Genomic DNA, 19,784 nt, shown 5'->3' on the forward strand with positions numbered 1-19,784 from the left:
TATTAGGGATGTAACACTATGAGCACAATAAGCATCTTGCAATGGAAATCTTTTTATCTAAGGCACTCTTCCGTGCACATTCCTTTTCATAAAAAGGCAACAAAATCTTTGCACGAGATGGTTATTTATTTTAAATTGAGAAGGGAAGTATTATAAAAAATAGTTTAAAATGTTCGAGTCAATAAATGAAGGGCTTAAAAATGAGATTTTGTGAAACGATGTTTGCGAATCAGTCAAGTTCCGGTGTGATTTGAATGATATCTTGAAAATAATATTCGTCAAGAGATATCGCGTGAATGAAAACAATTATTAGTATTGGTTTAACATCGTTTATGGTAGGTTAAAATGCAGTAAATTTCCCTGGCCCGTTACGCTTTCCTCGTGCTATTTTCTTCTCCCTCACTTACAAGCGTTAAATAGTGAAATAAAAAACACCAGCTGAAAAATTAAACTTTTGCAGCTTGAAATGTTCTATTAGTATTCTAGCAAAGGAATGTGGGTGAATGAAGGCAATCCGCTAGTTTCCAAATAATCTGAAGTATATGTAATAGATATTAAGTAGAGCATTTTTATGATACGTGAAGCGTTCGTGTAATAACTGGTACTGTGGTGAAAGGGCACGCTTTCTCTCTGGTAGTTCGGAATCAGATACTGGTGGTGGCGGAGATATTTTGGAAGAACTCATGTTGCTAATTGGATACTATGTGAGGTTAAATCAACCTCATTACTCCTTCTATCGGATTTGAGATTTAGACGAAGTATCCGCAATTCCTGTCATCAATATTTGATGGATTAACTCCACCCTTCCTTCCGTTCCTCAACCGTAATTCATAACCATTCCAATTTTCGTAAGGGACATTTTGAGTATTAGTTGCATATTACAACTAAAGGTGAAAATAATTTTTAAAAATTTCAAACGCAAGCCTATGTGAATGCCTAAATATTTAAGATCCTAGATGATTATCAGGTGGAGGCCAATTTTTATATTTTTATAATATTTAGAGTCGAAGATAGATTATGTACGGTACATTTTGTTGGCGACTCAAAGAGCACCGTGCTAGATTTTAATATAATCGGCAATTTTGTCTGATCGAACTGACTGAAACTTTAACCAGTAGAGAAATATCGACTGTACAATTTTATACTTTACTACTTATTTCCTTCCTTAACCGCAAAAATGCTTATGAATAAAGAGTATGGACCACCGTATGGTACAACCATGAATTACGGGCTTAGAATTACCTCCAAACTCTCAGCCACCGTCTCCGTAGAAAACGGTGTGCTTCTTGTAAGAAAGTTTTGGAAATCATAGGGAGCGATTAAACCAATGGGACAATTGAAAATGCGAAATTTTTACTTTTATTTCTGCATTTGGAAACTGCTGGATTAGACCACTCGTACATACTCGATTTCTCAGGTAGTTTTTGGAATATTTATTATAATTATAAGGATCCGTAAGATAATGTTGTAGACATTAAACCTATATACTCGATACAATGTCAAAATATTTAAGCAGATAAAGATAATCGCCTTTCCTGATTTATCTGGTTTATTTTTCCCATGCTACAGATAAATCTTCTTCGGAAACTTAATTTACGAGTGATACCATGCATCTCTGATTTTTTTAATGAATTACGCAGCAAGTATAGCGGAGTCCGAGAAGAATTTGAAAAAGATCCTTCGAGGCATGGAAATGATAGAAGACAGATATTAGGTGAAATTAAATACGAATATTGTTGACATATTAGTATGCTGCAGAGGAGAATAGTCAAGACTAACTTCAAACTAGGAAATGTATCTAGTGCTTTCTCTGGCGGATTTTTTCTGTGGGAATCCTGCTACAAATGTAGCTGAATAACCAGCGATGAAAAAAGAAAGAAATAAATCTTCGGTAGAATAGATCAGGCGATGGAAGTATTCTACAAAATAAAAAACAAATTAGAGCAGGAAATTTAAGTTTATTGGTTAGGAAATAATTCTGAGGGAATGGAATGCTTCAGAAGAATGATGAAAATAAAATAGATTGAGTTGAAAAAGTGCGGAGAAATGTTGGAGAAATTATAAATTTGATGAAAACCGAAATTGTTTGTCCATTGTTTGGGCGATATAGATAATAGGCAACTGATTCTCACTCTGAGAACATTCAACCAGCAATTGCAACACATCGACTCACCCTGAGCCAACAAGACCATTGTTTCTCCGGTACTTCAGCTTCCATGTCGACACGGCCGTAGTGGATGCTGAGGACTATTTCTGGGGCACATAGCGCGAGTCTCATTTAGGCTCTCGTTGCCAATCTGGCCTTCATCGGTAAATAAGAGACGTATGATCCTAACGCATTGAAGGAGATCTGGAGTGTCCACGGTGACAATAAACAGGGAAAGGAATGGATGAATTCTCTGTCATCAATACCACTTTTCAGAATTCCTTCAAATTTACCCATTGCTTTGCCGTCTTTGATGTTATTTGCTGATAGTTCAAAGTTTATCCTGGATATTCTATATATTTTGTGAAAAGGAAGCTATGTTGAACTTATTAGGCCGTCGTGCTTTAACTTCATTTCTCTATTCCTGTTCAGTATGAATGATTAATTATTTCACCACTTTCATTGTATCGTTTATCAAGCATAATGATTGATATAAGATAATTACCACCATCACATTTCAAGGACACTGGTTGTTCATCTATGCAGAGGCTAAAATATATGTTTTATAATATCACCGAAAACGTACAAAAATTTAAATCATTTGACGGGGTAAATGTTTGATTGATTCTTAAAAATTTTCCCATTCCAGTTATTCGAGGGCCAACAGTTAATATCATAGAAATCGTCTTTATTCTCTTCCATATGATGTAAGCTACATTTATACAGAAGATGAGATGACCAATCAATCAAGAATAGATGAATAATGAAGAATAGATAGAATAGGCGATTACTTGAAGATTTATTGCCGTGGAAAAGATGTAAAAAAGTAGAAAACTCTTTCTTGGAACTTGAGAGGAGATTTTCTGCTGTGCCACAATGAGCCGAAATAAGTGATGTGTTTGAGCAACTAATGGGTAAAAAATCGTTCGGTGTATGGGGGGGGGGGGCAGAAGGTTACTGCGAAAGGGGAAGGACATCTGGCTGCCAGATAGCTAGCAAAAGTTTATTATATTCAAGAAACAAATTGCAAAATATCATCATATCGAACAGGTAAAGATTAGTTTGTAAAGGAGAACTTTGTGAAGCTCCCCGATAAAATGGATTTGCCTGTAAACCTTGCGTTTTTGGCTTAAGAAATTACATTCGAGGAAAATCGTACACATACGGAATTTATGGAGGAGTATATAGGCAAGGAGGTTTTTGGAATGGATGAAATCTATGCCGGATTGAAATCGCAGAGGATGATAGTTGGCCAGAATTATGGGAACTAGTCTCTGAGAGAAGACTTGGGAACGTGGCCAGAGGCATTTGCAGAAATAATATCAATCCAATCTCAAAAAATATGAGTAGAAATGAGAGGATTTGTAAGCAATCGGTACGACTTCGCTGTGAGAAAGAATGTGCTTAGGATTAGAAACAAACGGCTAGATAGTGGACCCTTTTATATGGCGACGATCAGTGAAGGCCTGGAAAATTATAAGTAATGCTGAAGTTGTGGGAGGAATCTTGCAGTATGGTACCTATTTTGCAGGACGTTTCATTGAATCTCCCTGTCTTTGTGGATTTTTCGCATAGATATCAAGGCAATTAGTGAGAAGCATCTGTACAGCGAAACTCCTAATGAAATTTAAGAAAACTGGACACTTGTATAATGTACACACTCGTGGCGCGTTAAAATTCCTACATTCGTTTTTTTATAACTAAAATGCCAAATAATCGTGCAAAGAGTGTGCGATTCATCTATTCAACTCCCTCCTACGTCACAGTAAACGTAATGCTGTTTTTATTCCTCTTTATGTCACTCGGGAATAAACACAAATCACCGTATAAAGTTGTGGAAAATGAATGAAGTTGTCTGGAAGAGCATCTGGAGAGTATCATTGGGGCTGGACAAATGAAGGTAACAGAGTAGGAGGAAAAGAGCTGAACCACACTGAAAATTCTTCGTAAAAATAATTCCTAGAATCAGAAATAAAAATTCGCAAAGCAGTCAAAGTTTCAACTCCACGAAAAACAGCTTGAAACGGGGCGTGACTCCGCCTGGCGCCTTTTATCCCATCGTCGAGAGCCAGCCCTCCGTATGGCACGCTCCAGGGAATTCCAGTGACGCAGATGGAGAAAAGCGAAGTCGAACACTTATTAGTGCTAAATTGATTTTCAAAGAGGTTTACATTGGATTAATGATTATTATATATTTTCGATATAAAATGTGGCTAAAGGCTTTCTGTGGTAGTGTTCTTTTGAAGCAGTTTGGCTACAGTAAATTTCGTGAATATCATCTTTGGAGCTCGATTGATTGATATTTCGTCTTGTCAAAGAGCATATATATCATTAGCCGAGGATTCCTGTCATATTTTAACATATACTCATCAGCATGAGGTTTATTCTGATTCAATTTAATGAATGTTTATTTGCGGATGAATGGTATTTGGTTGTCAAAGTGCGAATTGGAGTCTGCCTTCAGAATTGCTGAAATCCTATCACTCTCATTCCCTTCTCTCGGGTACTTATTAATTCTTTGGATTTACCTGCGTCCAATCTATTTCAAAAGTCATTGAAACGAGCTCCATTTATTGAAACTGTGTAGGTATAATGTTATGAAAAATAATTATGTAAATGTTAGACGATGATAATTCCGTTTCCGATGATACAGATAACATCAAGTTAGTCGCGCAATCGGAAGAAGAATGCAAAGCTCCAGTTGGATCACATGACCTGTCGATGTAAATCGGGATATTTGTATGCATTTTAATAAGTTTGAATTGGCTATCCATTACCATTTTTCTCCTAAGATTCATTTTCTTCTAATTTATTTTGGGAAATTGAAGACTTCGTCATTTCATTTTTATGCGGTATTGTAATTGTATTTACAATATTTTGTTAACTTTTGGTGCTTTTCTAAACATGGGGTCATAATGGAATCGAATGTCCCAGACTTTTTTAAATATGTGCCTGTGTTTTTGCTTTTTAATTGTGACGTTGACTTGAGCGAAAATGATGGGATAACAACGCAATTGACTGAAAAATCCTACATTGAATTTTCCTAACATTTCCCTTCAAATATAAAAAGAAAAGAGAATAATTCCGATATAATTCTTTTGCGTGGTGGTTGCATGGTTCGTAAATTTCTTGGCCTAAAAATGACTTGGGGGAAATGCGGTTCAACTATACTGTTGGCTTGTCCGTGATAATCTCTGAAAATAATAACCATTCAACTCTATTATCCTCGGCATTTAAGTTACATCATGGGCTTTAAGAAAAGAGGTTTAAGTTGCTCGTGAATTTTCCAAGAGGGAAGGGGGACATAGGGTACCGTGCTGAAGTAGACATTGAAGTCGCCCTCTAGTTATCTGTTACACATATTTTGGTGGTAGATACAAGGTTATTTCAGTTACATTAGTTAATAAACTTGGGAAATGAGGTTAACTTTTCTATCAGCTTTTAGTACAGGTATGGTGGTTGTGCCATGGATAGCAATAGAAACTAAGCGAAAGTCAAAACCAGTTAACTTTCAATAGTTCCGTTCCCGGCAGCAAAATGTACAAACGAAACGAAATGGATTTGAACCCGAGGGGTTAAACTCAGTGTCGAAACGAAATCGTAGTCAAAACTACTTCGGGTCGAAACTAAAGTAAAACTTTGGGAAGAAACGAAACGCCGATAATTTTTCGCACCGGAGGGACCACGTGCTTCACCTGTTTAGTTTCGACCCACACACCGAGTACGAAGTATGGTTGAATGAAGTAGAGGTTCGGTCCTCCGCGATTAGATACATGGGACACTCATTTCTTTACCACTTACAGGAGAACGGTGAACGCCAACTGGCCATTCGATTTTAAAGCTCAATGTCTAACCTCTCTACACGCATGTCAAACGTAATGGGTCAAAACTATTCCCTCTTATCCCCCTTCACTCATATACTGGGATCGAAACATTATTATGAGCAGCATAGTTTCAATTAATTTAGTCTCGTTCCATGGAGTAAAGTTTCGTCCAGGGTTGAAACTAAACTTCTCGGTGATTTTAATTTCGTGCGGGAACGAAACTAAACCGAGACCTAGTATTTTCGTTTCCCTCCGTGTCGAAACGAAACGTTTTTGTTTCGTTTCACTTGCCATACCTGGGTAGTGCGCACGCGTAGGGATTGAAGGCACTCCATAGATAATAGGTTGGGGAAAAAGAAATCCATTATTTTGTATGTTGGTAACTGCAGTGATCGATATCTCGTAAAGTATAAATCAGACGATTTCAAATTAAAGCTCGTTTTCAAATCCAACCAAGACTAACGGCCAGGAAGATTCTCCTGTGCATTTGGTAGCACTGGAAAGGAATCATTTATCATGAGTTGTTTTCATAAGGCAAATTCAGATTTCTTCTGTCCACAACTGGACCGTTTGAAGCTAGCGATTGACCAGAAACGGCCAAAAGTGAACAACAGGAGAGGCGTTTTGTTCCATCAGGATAACGCAAGGTCACACTCATCTGTAGTGACTCGCCAGAAAATCCGGGAGCTTGGCTGGAAAGTTTTAATGCATCCACCGTATAGTCCAGACCAAGCAAACAGCGATTATCATCTTTTTCTCGCATTGCAAAACTTCCTGAGTGTTAAGAAATTGGTATCAAAAGAAGATAAAGAAAAACGGGTATTATAGTATTTCGCCAAAAAATACCAAGACTTCTATTAGAGAGGAATTATGAAGATATCATTAAAATGTCAAAAATAACAAATTATCAAACAAAACGGTTTATATTTGACCGATATCGGACAATCCAAAGCATATTAAATAATTTCCTGAAGTTAATGCAAAAATAATGGATTTCTTTTTCCCCAACCTAATATCTATAAAATTTGGTGGTGGGAAATATTGTGGCATGAGAATAGGAATTTGTAGAATATTGGGGCGTATTTTGTGTCGAATTTCCCGGCAGGAGAAGTTTTATGCCGCTCGAGGGCCCTCAATGTTCAGTGCACCGAGTGCCTCCTTCACCAAATCCTCCCTGCCTTTCCGATCACACCTGGAGAAGGCGAGGCGGGCCAAGAATCTTCGGGAAGGGGCAGCCTCTATGTCGTTCGCGAGCCCTCCCTCCTCCTGCCCTGGGATAAAACGGTCACTTGGCCATTGCCTCCGATATCGGGGAGGACAAGACCCCTCCGCACTACACGATCACTTTCAAGGATGCTCTCTACCTCCGTCGCGAAGCAATATGAGACATATGGTGTAATTCTTTCCCGGCTAATTATTACTTGCGTGAAGTCTTCTCGGGATCCACCTGTTCAAATCATTATATATCACCAAAGTCTTGACTAGTACATCGTCCTCGTGGTGCACGAATGAGTTATTGTCACTAAATAAGTATTATAAAGTTATTATTAGTTTGTGATAACTTATTCGTTCCCCCTGATGACAGTAGATAAGTCGTCCGTTGAAACTTTGGTGATATTAAAACAGGTGGAAATACCGAAAAGATTTAACACAAATATGAAATATTTTTCCGAATCTCAATATTTTCCTCTCCATGGAAGCCTATGATCCTGCTTAGTTTTTCTACTTCAATTATTTGAATAAATCCATAGCAGTCGATGAAGTTGATTCCCCATTTCATGTGTTTAATTGTTGTAATTTAAATATGCAACCAACGTTAAATCAAGTTGAACGTATTAATTATGATTCCTTTCGAAATCAAGTAATCTTTTCAAATTGGCATGAATACTAAAAACTCTTGTTACGGTTTTATTCTTTCTACCTACATGAAAATTTTGCTTTTTTACAAACCATATTTTTGTTATTTTAAAATTATCTTCGTGCTTCTTAACCCTTTAATTAGTTGCAGCTCACAACATATGTTTCTAAATAATTTCAATCTAAAATGAAACCGTAATATTTCAGGTATAAAATTTTGGGAATTACCCCTTAATTTCACTTAGCTCTTCAATTATTGAGGAGTGCACATTGAAGTGGAGCATTTTGTTTATCTATTGCTTCCCACAAGTATTTAATCACTATAATCTATCTCTTTTATATACCAATAGGCCTTGCGTGCCATCATAGTCATCATTCCATTGCAGTGGCGCCGACTCCATGGGGCCTGAGGGGGCCCCAGCCCCCTCAAAAATTCAATATGGGTGTGAAGAAAAAATGTGTCAGGCTTGTCGATTTCCCCCGGAGTGTCCAGATATCGAGATTCGAGTTATAAGGATTTTAATATTGATCATATGACTCTTCTAAAATGCTTAAAAAACTTAAAACTCAGTACTTATAAAACTTACCGGGGCAAGGTCCCCGGTTTTTGCCCCCCAATTTTTTTGTACTATTTTGTGCAGTCCGGAAATGTTCATAGGGAAATGCCCTGATGCATCGGATTTACTGCCCCCTTTGTATCCGAACCTTTCTCGCTACCGTTTATCTCGTGATGTTTGAGCAGCAAGAAAATACTGATGACGTGAGAGCACTGCCCTTCAGTCATGGATTCCGACTCTTTATGTTATCCCGCGAGCGCATTGACCCCAGGGCCAACTCTGCCGACTGAAGCGAGTGCGTATCGGATGAACCGTGAGCAGTGGAACATGCTTGTCGTCGCAAAGGACTGTGGAAATGCCTCCTATCACCACGGACATCCTCTATCCTCGACAGAGATTCTCTTCCCGATCGTCCACTTTCTTCATTCTCACCCCGAGAGCTGAGTGCCTACTCGCACTTGAAGCAACCCCTGCACGTTCTCTCATTTCGCTTCAAATTTTGGCCACATTTTCGGAGTTGCTCCTAGTCACAACACATTTCAAATACCTCATGTAACTGTGTGTCATCGGTCTCTTCATGACGAAAACGTGTACAATACACGGGAATGATAAAGTGAAAAGATGAATTCTATTTGGAAGTTGAATAATCTGGCACATGTTTCTGCGTGAAATAAGACGAGGGAATAATCAGACGAACTATTCTTAAATCTCTGCTTATGTTCCTATGCTTATATTAATGTGACTCCTTTAGAATTTTGTTGATGAATGCTATTGCGGATGTAGTCTTACATGCGAGATGTGTGCGTGAAATACAACACATTATTTTACTGTACACCTTACTGATATACCAAAACAATTTGTGGTTTTACCTCATTTTCATTGCTAATTACGGCGTTAAAGTTAAAATTCAACGCGAGATGTAGTCAAATTTATCCTCCTGTCGTCAATTAAATTGTGATATTAGGGGTATTATTATTTGTTCCCAATGCTCTGATAAATACCAATAGTTTCATATGTAGAGTTGCATTCGTCCATCAATCTGTTTTTACTAATTTCACCTTGCTATTAAAACTAAATCAGTGCTTTTTACTAAGATTTTGATGGGGAAGCTATTCTATATATTCTTATCTTTTATACTCAGGTTAAGGTTATCGAAGTGAAAAGGATATTTCATTTTACTTATATGTCAAGTAAATTGGCTCTATGTCGGGTAAATTTTCGCCGGTATCGATTTAGCTCTGAGTAAGATTTTTAATGATGTTTTATAGATTTATCGCGTCCAAGTATTTTACTTTTCGATCAAATAATTACTGGAAAACGATCGTACCTCGATTTGTTTCCAGTTTGGGGGTACAATATATACCATAATGTTCTGAATCTTCTCGTCTCTCACCCAATCGCAGTGATCGAGGTCATTTTTTGTTCTACGTCTTCATATCACATGCTCGATCTAGTTTTTTTAATGCTGATTCCCTCCTCTCGGCCTTGCCACGAAGCTCTCACGTTTAGTGTCCAGGAACATTGAATCTACAGAATTTCTTTTACCATTCATTGTATTTCCTTTTTTCGTTTTTATTGCCGACTCTTTATCGGGTACACCAGATCCCACTGTATAAAGAGATATGTTTTCTCACCATTTAAAACGTATTTTCCTTCATGATACTGTATTTTAGATTCAAAATATGTACCAAGTAGGGTTACACTTGGTTTAATTGAGATTCTTCGACTGTGACACCTCACGCTAATTAATCTTACGCGATTTCTCCACTTCAATTTTATACTCTACTGAATACCTTTGGCCTCTGTCATTATATTCCTGGTCATTCCTTGGCATATCCCAATGTAATTAGACCTGGAAATTATCAGTCACAAAATGGGATGATTTTGACGTTAGGGTCTCCAAGTTTTCCCTGAATAGTACCTAAAAGTTTAACATTCGTTGAAGTTCAAAATCCACACTCTGCGGAAATGTTATTCTGAAGATGGCCTTTAACCTATGGATTTAAGATACTGCGTCGTCTTGCCTACCTTTTCCAGAGGTTGCGCTGTCCATGGTCTCTACCCGACGTCTATTTTGTCTTGTACCCTGCGTCTACTTTTCATCAAATATCCTACAAAACGGAGCATTGTGCACTACATTTGGGTTATATTTTGAAGCAAAATAATTGTTTCCACTTTTGGCTTATTAAGTAACCTCGATGTATATTTCAAAATGTTTATAAAATTTTATTATTTACATGTTTTAAAAATACTCGCTCTAGCGATGTTAGTTATACTTTATTCTTCATATGTGATGAATTTCTTTAATATTTTCAATTTGCTGCCTGTCAATTAGTATTGTAATTCAGCCATTTAGATTAAGATTCAACCATTTCTACCATGAAGTTCGTGTGGATAGGTGATGAGAGAGCTCACCCCGAATCAAGTTATAGGGGTGTGATTGTCACACATTCTGGGAAGGGAGAAAATTTCTTATCCGCGGGCCACGTCGTATTAAGAGGGTTTTTTTTGGAGGTATCCGAAGGCTTCTAGTGGGATTTGAACACGGGACCCATCGATCAGCCAAGCGCTCTACCTACTAGGCTATAAAGCTCGCTTGAATGAACATGCCTATTTTTAATATAAAACTATATATATGCCCAGCGATGTCGGTGACGCTTTTTTTTGCGTTGACATCGTCAGCTGCCGGATGGTGCGTGTTGTCAGCACAACCTCAATTTTTCTTCGCTAAAATTATTTGCTGAGGACGGCCCTTGGCCTGCGTAATGAACGCCTCGTCTGGCCGACGACGATTTTCGTGAGTAGCCGGGCGGTCCGTGGTGTTAACTGGCCGCGATTTATCCATCAGCGCGGTGCTCATTTCAATTTGGTGCTCGCGGCGTTGAGCACCTCCCTCTGCGGGGGCACGTGCTAACGGCGGCGGCGCGCCCAAGCTGTCTCGGCCGCCGAGTGGCCGATTCCCGAGGTCGAAGGACAAGTGAGCTGATTGACGGGGATGACTGCGCAGCAATGCCCGCAGATGGAACACATATGATGCGCTTGCACGCACCGCACATATCCCGACGCTCTAAAAATGAATCCGCAGGACGGAGATACTATTTAAAATGCCCTCCACCCCCAATTTAAACAGAGAGAAATAGTCGGCCATCTGCCGGCGAGCGACACGAATCGTTGGAGATTTAATTCGTAACGGTTGACGTTACTTCCATTCTCCGGCGCAAGATAAATGAAGGCATGTTAACTCCTCTTGTAAATATTGAGCGGAAAGAAACGTGCCGACTCCCCGGATGGCCCTGTGATATGATATTTTTGTCGCGGAATGTAAAATTAGACGATCAATCGATTGAAAGGTATCAACTCTGCAGGGAACTGACCATCAGAGATTAAATACTTGGTCATTAAAACATGGTCTCGTCCTGCAATAATATGCGCCAGTGGTGCCTCTATGGTCTATTAAATATATTTGAATCCATCGTTTGGATAAGATGACAGGTCCAGGTTTGTTTACAGCCATTCTTATAGCCAGTCATACAGTTATTCTGGTACCGAAAGTGACATTATCTTCTTTTTATCTAAAATTTATTCTGTGTAATCGTTTTGATTTTCAGTATTTTCTAGAAATAATTATGAATGTAAATAATATTGTCTCCATGTTTCTGGGTTTCACCGCGTGGATTTTCTTTGCGACGCGACGACAGTTTCTCCGGTATTCCAACGCCGGTTGAAATACCGGAGGAGGTGAAACCCAGAAGCATGGAGACATCATCTAGACTACGCCGCGAAAAACTACGCATATAAATAATATTTACAAAAATACTGAAATAAAAATATTATACACTCCTATAAAGGGGACTTCTCAGTCTCAACCTCGCCCGAATAAAGACATCTTATTATTATAAATAATGTCATGCAGTCATAAGCTTGAGATACTTCCATCAATAAATAAACTGCTATAAGTATAGATATATCGGATGTGACTATAAAATATGTATCTACTGGTACTTTGATGCAATTGTGTCAAATTCTTTTGTTAGTTTGAATGAAAAATTGTTTTAAAAATCGACAGTATACAGTGATAATTGTAGTAATAATATGATATTTGCTTTTCGTATACTTGTATTTGATTTCTATTTTATTAATTCGAAAATTAATTTCATTCTTTATACCTGATTTGATGGCCCGTTGAACTTTGTATCACCTTCGAATATATGTATAAATAAATCTGAATTGTTGAGGCCTTTACTTTGAAGAATTCCATTATATGGTTGGAATGAAATTACTTTGCTTTTCTACAATGTGTTTTGTAGAAAAGCAAAGTAATTTCATTCCAACCATATAAATAAATCAATTGCAGATAGTTCTTCTCGCTAAAACTCGAAAATGGCTAAATCGATTTAGCAAATTTTGGTAATAAAATATCTCTGGAAGTCCAAATATTTTATGCTCTTTCCGTCGTTCAACCACGTTTATCTAATCATTGAGTTACAGATTATTATGTCAACAAACGAGTACCTACCTACGCTTTTTTTCGGTCAGTACAGTTTGTGACATATCACTATTAAATGCGGTTATTAAATAAAGCTTCCTTACACTTCAAAAGAATATAATATTTACATTTTCATTCAATACAACACAGTTACAATATAGTTCATCAATTGAATGCTTTCTGATAAACTTTTTTTCCGGTGTTTAAATAAATATGGCGGAGTCATTTCGCTTGGCAAGGCGATGGCGAATCAAGATGAAAACAACTGTCGTATTTTTAAATGTTTGCCAATAAGACTTTAGATGCTTTTCCCATTTCAGAAACTAATGACGTAATAGATCAGGTGGTTGCGGAAATTTTACTTTCCACCTGCACAACATAATCCAGTAGATTCACCGCTGCATCTTAACTCCTAAAAATATTGACAAATTATTTTCGATTCTCCGAATGCTACTGATTTATCGGCACATTGATATACAACCCGATCTTAGTTGAATGCTACTCGTTCCAGGATCACAGGAGCACTGTGTCTGCGGAATCGATTAATTTATTGCGTCGTGCTCGCTGTTGTTGTGTTTGATTTTTACGAACTCGTTTCATTCGCTTCATGTACATTCACTCTATAACGCAGTTCTGCCATACCAATACGACTATTATTTTTATTATTAGTCTCCCGCTGGTCATAAGTACGGTTAGCACGTAACGTAAGGTAGTTTGTTGGCCGTCGCACATTTGATTGAATTCAAAGACCTAAGTTCAGTGCCGCCGACTCCATGGGGCCTGAGAGGGCCCGAGCCCCCTCAAAAATTCGTTATGGGTGAGAGGAAAAAATCCTCGTGTCAGGCTTGTCAATTATCCGCGGAGTGTCCAGATATCGAGATTCGAGTTATCAGGGATCTAATGTTGATCATATGACTCTTCTAAAATGCTTAAAAAACTTAAAACTCACTACTTACAAAATTTCCCGGGGCAAGATCCCCGGTTTGGTACCCCCAAATATTTTTGTAAGTCGGCATCCCAGCTTAAGTTTGATCTTCTCGTTAGCATTGTATGTTATCAAAGAAAAGAAGGTTCCACTCACTTGGCGGTAAATACTTTCGCATTGGCCAAATACATAAACGAATTACTGTCTTAACATAAACAATAAACGGTTAATTATAAAATTAGCCTAAATCAAACGGATAATGTTTTCGCACACTAAAGTCGTGAATAAATTATATCAAACGAAATTTTAAACTACTTAATCAAAGGATTTATCCTGTGAATAAATTTTGAAAGGGAAGTCAAACCACACCAACAATACCGACGGTCGTCAAGGGGACAGTATAATAAAAACGCTAAAATTTCAGCATTTTTAAGAAATCTTTTTTCAAAATCCACCATAAATTACGCAGAAAACGAAAATGGATTGCAAGAGTAAGAATTTGTATTTATTTTTCTTTCCAATGGTATATGCTCCAACTGTATGCGACGATAATCACTAACTTTAATGTGTAAAAGAAAAAAGGTCTGCATGCATTTATAACGAACTTTTTATGTATTTCTTATGGAAATGGGCCAGGGTCCATTCTAGGGCCTCATGGGCCCTGCGGAATAATATTCTCACCGTTTAAACCTTCCCTGGACTTATAGAAATATTTTAAAACCAAAATTAACCAATTCGGTCCAGCCGTTCTCGAGCTTTAGTAAGACTATGACATTTCAATGCATTTTTATGTAGATGTGACGCTGAAGTGGAGACAAGTAGGATGGTAGCGATAAAATGTGATTTTACTGTTGAGTTTTTAGAAACATAAGTCAATTGATATAACCGAGTGGTACTGCTGTGTTATTTTGAATCTAAATCTAAAATATAAATCTAATTGTTATTTTGTTTCCGTATTCGTTTCTTGGGGAATTCACTTTTTCTTGGGTCCTACATGTTGGATTCCTCCTAATAGAAGGCATAAAAGAAAGTTTTATTATTATATTTAGCTAGGGAAAATTTATATTTATGCATTAAATAGCTTTAAAAACTCAATAACGTGTCTAAACAAAATATGGGTTGAAAATAAAAACATTCAAAGCGTTAAAAACTAGTTTTTGTATTTCGTATGAGTTTGGATATTCGTGCAAATGTGTTGGTCATGTGGGGATGACGCTGATGGGTTGGGCAAATAGCACTTCTGCTTAATACTCCGTCACGTGTCCCGGGGTCAGCAGCGCCCCTCTCCCTTCCTTCCGTCCTCCAGCGGTGGCGCACGCCTGCGCGCAGCGAGAGTGCTTTGTTTACGCTCGCCAAGCAATCGGCGAGTCTGTCTTTCGAAATCTTAAAATACGACGATGTCAAGTTGATCGAAATTTATAAGCGGACAGAGCAGTGGGCCCTCGCCAAACGCAACTGTGCCGACTTGCCTCGGGAGGTATACGCTGAGCCACGACTCACCAGCCCAGTGATGTGCCCAGCGTGTCTAAAAATTGTGAAAAACCCTAAGTTACCTCCCGTGCCGTGTCCAAAAAATGTATATATTTATTAATTTGAAAAAGAAAAATTAATTATGCTATTAATAGATACCAATTTCATGAATTTAGATGACTTTATAGATGATGAAATGAACCAAGAGACCAATATACGAAAATAAATTTAAATTGTAAAAAATGGTCATCGAAAAATCATTTTGAAATGTGTGCAATACTGTTAATTACTGTCTATTTTGGTGATAAAATTTATCTGATAACATTTAGTTTTGATTTCGTATTTTCATTATTATTGTTCTAACTTTCTATCTTTGCTACGCAGCGCTGATGTTCTTTCTGCATGTTTACATTTATCAATTCCTAGTCTTAACATTGTGACGTCGGTATTGGCATTTTTGCTGTTCTGATAATGTGCGAGATAGATGATTGAGTTTTGCTAGGTTTTGGTTGGACTGAAAGAGTTTGCGTGTCATAGGTCCGCCATCGCTGCAATTTAGCCCTTCCATTAGCGATTCGCACTGAATAATAGCACACGCTTTCTGTCCCTTATGTAGTTATCGCCCGGAAGCCGAATTTTGTTTAAGGAAGAAATTTCATGTTTACCACCTGTTGATCCGGCATTGTGCCCGAGCTTTTGTGGGATAGCTCTAAAATTCTACGGAGAAAAATAACTACGTGGTACTTTTGTGTTCTTTTGAAAGCATGTAAATCTTTTGAGAAGTCAAGGATTTGTTCATTGCGATTTAGTTTCCGTTTTCACTTTTTGGGGATGTATTTTCCTGGTCATCCAAATATTGGATCACATCTATTAGTTTCCCCTATTGTTTATGAAAAAAATATCAAGGAATTCTTTTCCGCGTCATTTTCTATATACTAATACTTACAGCCATCATAGTGACCCTCATTTCATTTCTTCAATTTACTATTTCCCTAGGATAACAGCAGTTAACGAACGCCGCATATAGTGAGTTTTCATTTGTCCTTATTCAATGCTTTACTGGCGTTTTGGTGTGTTAATTAACTGTTTCCGATCAATTATTTGATAATGATTACCGCTATGAAAAAAGGTGAAGTATTGTCGTGTTAAAGGAGTCCCAAACCTCTAGTCGGCGTTTTGCGATATGGAGAAACTTCGTTTTCACTTTTCTCTTTGCAGATGGTCGTTAGTGTCGTTTCTTGCGAGGCCGCCCCCGGCGTATTTTAAATGCTCGGCTTGGAATGAGTTCAGAAGGGGGAATGACAAGGCAAGAGTGTTTTAACGGTGTAAAGGAGTAAAGGCCTCACTGAAGTCATGAACACAAAAAGTACTCTAATTAACTGACATTGAGAGCGTTAAAATCTTTGTTTTATTGTTCTCTATGGACCGTTAATTGGTCTTTCTTTGATGCATCATTCTCAAGTAGTTGCAAGGAGTGGAACTGATTCTATTTTAAGTTAAAAAATGATTTGTCATTTGATATTTTGATATTTTCTAAACTGAATTGCGCACAGAAATTAGGTGAAGAAAAAATACGAGATCGACTAGATAGTAGTGCATTTGATTTACCATTTGATGTTAGCAAAGAACAGAGACTCTCTCGAATCCCATGGCCACCAAGTTTTTGTATATTTCTTCTATCAATATCTGTACCTAGCTCTGAATAGAAAAAGATCATTTGTACCCCTTGTCTTCTCACCCCGTCATATCTTAGTTGCTGGCATTGTCTCCTCTACTTCTTTAACCAATACATAAAGTAAATATCATGTACTGTGGGATAGTTTATGCTTCAGGTGTATCAGGATTTAGTATGTTTTTCAGCTTTGTTTTGTTTTCATCTACCGGTCGTATGTTAGAGAGCATTTTTAAGGATATATTTTTCCCTCTCTGGTGGAAGAAAACGAAGACTGCAATGCGTTGTATATGCTTCATTAAAAAACCAAAGAGAAAACTTCATTAACCTCATTATGCACGAAATTTTGTGCAGTGCACAGAAGGGTCGATATTATGAACTGTAATCTTGAATAAGTCATTGAAAGCGTTGTTATCTGACCAAATTGTCGTGTTATATTTTTTATAAACTCAGACTCCAATTTTAATCCCTGCTAGTGGTGGTGCTGACGCCAGTGTGTGTTAGTTATTACTGGAAAACATAATTGTGATATGTTGTTGCTGTTACATGAAATAGCTAAGGGAAATTTATAATCAATTAATTATGGATAATTATATGTATTCTTACGAACCTTACCAAATACCCTCGATATCAACTGTAATTACGAATAAATAACGTAAAACTTTACTATTTAAACAGGTGAATTACCGTAATTATTTGATTACCAAAAACTTTACTCCAGATTTAGGGCTGAAAATAATTCAAACATTAATGCATCTGTTGATTTCCTGCTGTTATTTTCAAACGATGACCGTTGCGGAAGAGCATGTTGACACGGCTCAGGTCTACGACACGTGTTGACTCGAAGCACGGGAGGAAGAGAATTCCTTGCAAATTTGGAACACTGGGAGGATATTTTTGCGACAGCAAACAAATGGGGACCGATGGTTTAGGGTCTCCGTATTTTTAAAATTATTCGTGATGAAAATCGTAGTAAGGAAATGTTATTCATTGAAATCATAAAATACTGCTATGATGTGAGAATATAACAACCGTCCACAGGGGTTAGGAGTTGAGCGTGACTTTCACTGATATTAATCATACTGTAATTTAGTCTAGTAAAATGGTATTTGAGCAGGAGTAAGCTGCGTGTTATGAAGGCTTTGAGAGTAAACAGGTAAAATACTTGTAGCGATGATCATGTCGAGAAGAAAGGTTGACAATAATCAGCACCAGCATTGCGGATCACGGATATTTTAGGTTAAATAGCATCTATATGGGGCCATATCTAATGATAATAAACCATTTGCCACCGCTGTATGTATACACCAATGTATGAAAATACGTTCCAGAACACTTTTGACGTTTCATATTTCACTCACCCTACCTGAGACTAAATTTTCAGTTTATCTCGAGAGAAATAACAGAATTGTTTATTCCAACATATGAGAACCACGTCTATAACTAATGCTTTTTATCTGTAGACATGGTTTTATTCTTTCTTCTCAGTTCTAACACTTGATTTTTATCGACAGATTTTAGAAACAAGATAACGTCCATTAAATGGCACAGCATTTAGTATTGATGTTGGCCTATAAGATTTTCCATAATACACTATTTCGCTTCTATCGCGAATAAGCTGAGGTGTGAAGTGAGGTCCTCCGGCATAGATTTTTTTATCGAAAACTCTATAACCGTTTTCGTGATTCACTAAACACTTCGCACATTTGAAGAGGGGTAAGATTAAGAGGGGGGGGGGGGGTGTTCCACAGGGACACATCCTCGGTCCACCCAATTTCACGACGTGGTCACCGCACTGTAACTGGCACTGCTTCTCTCACTCCATGATCGAGGCGATTGATTTTCCGCCGAACCCCTACCGAACGATGGGGCCAGAAGAGCTCCAGCGACAAAACTTCTCGAGGACACCGCTATTTGTATGTCACAGACCAATGGCAATCACAGTAAACGAAGACCAGCGGGCACCATTTCCATCAAAACAGTAGGAGACCCCCCGTGGCCACAGCGCAAGGGTTATTGGAACAAATAACAACCCATTTGGAGGATGATAATGAGGAAAAACAACGAAAAATTTCGCACTCACGTAAGTCCTGAAGGAAGACATGTCCGCCTTGCAGCCGAGGGCGGTCGGTCCGTGTATCCTCAGATCCTTTCTGTCTTGTCTCTATCTCTCTCTCTCCCACCCGCCCGTCTCAAGACTCGCTCGCTCCGTGGACCACACCGCTGCCTCCCGTCTTCCCCCCCCCCTCCCCCGCCTCCCCCCCTTACCCCCACCCCGCCGATGGGGAATTCCCGTCTCTAGCCAGCAGCCGTCTTCCTCCTTTCTATTTCCATCCCCGCGTGTGCGAGAGTGTGCGTGACTGGATGATGCCCCCTCCCACCCCCCGAATATCAAAGGCCTCCTCCCCCTAACCCTCCCTTTCTTTCGCCCTCCGATCCCGGAAGCTTATTCTCTCTCTAGGCCCTCTTTTTCTCCTCACCGTCGTCCGAGGTCCGCCCGCCCTTCCACACACCCCCCTCGCACCACCGTGGTCACCTCCTCACACTCTCCTTCACTCTCTGATTGTGAGGACCACTCGAGCGGTGGCGGTGAGGTCAAAGCACGATCCTTTCAATTTGCGACGCACCCTCACGGCTCCCTATCTTCACGCCTCTTGACAGTCGCCATAGGGCCTGAATACGTCCGCGCCCCATAAAATTCACAACTTCCTGGTTATTCATTACTCTTCCTACTGAAGATTTTTTATTTATTATCTTTACTGACTGACAAAATGTAAATAAAATCGGAGAAAATGTATTCGACTTTAATAGCATAGACATTTTGGCTTTTCTAGAAGTAATATTCGT

At 38.5% G+C, this 19,784-nt stretch overlaps 1 protein-coding gene across 4 annotated transcripts in view; it reads right to left on the minus strand.

The window, feature by feature from the left end:
• LOC124158615 (serine-rich adhesin for platelets-like) overlaps positions 1-19,118 on the minus strand; it is a 304,427-nt gene extending 285,309 nt beyond the window's left edge. For all 4 annotated transcript variants that reach the window (XR_006864847.1, XR_006864846.1, XM_046533784.1 and 1 more), the window contains exon 1: positions 19,021-19,118. Coding sequence is in view for 2 of the 4 variants with exons in the window: in XM_046533784.1 (XP_046389740.1) it covers positions 19,021-19,041 (21 nt within the window). In the remaining 2 variants the exon portion in view is untranslated. The remainder of the gene's footprint in view (positions 1-19,020) is intronic.
• Between the last annotated feature and the right edge of the window lie 666 nt (positions 19,119-19,784).

This window comes from Ischnura elegans, chromosome 5 (genome assembly GCF_921293095.1).
Source record: "Ischnura elegans chromosome 5, ioIscEleg1.1, whole genome shotgun sequence".
In the NCBI taxonomy this organism is placed as follows: domain Eukaryota; kingdom Metazoa; phylum Arthropoda; class Insecta; order Odonata; family Coenagrionidae; genus Ischnura; species Ischnura elegans.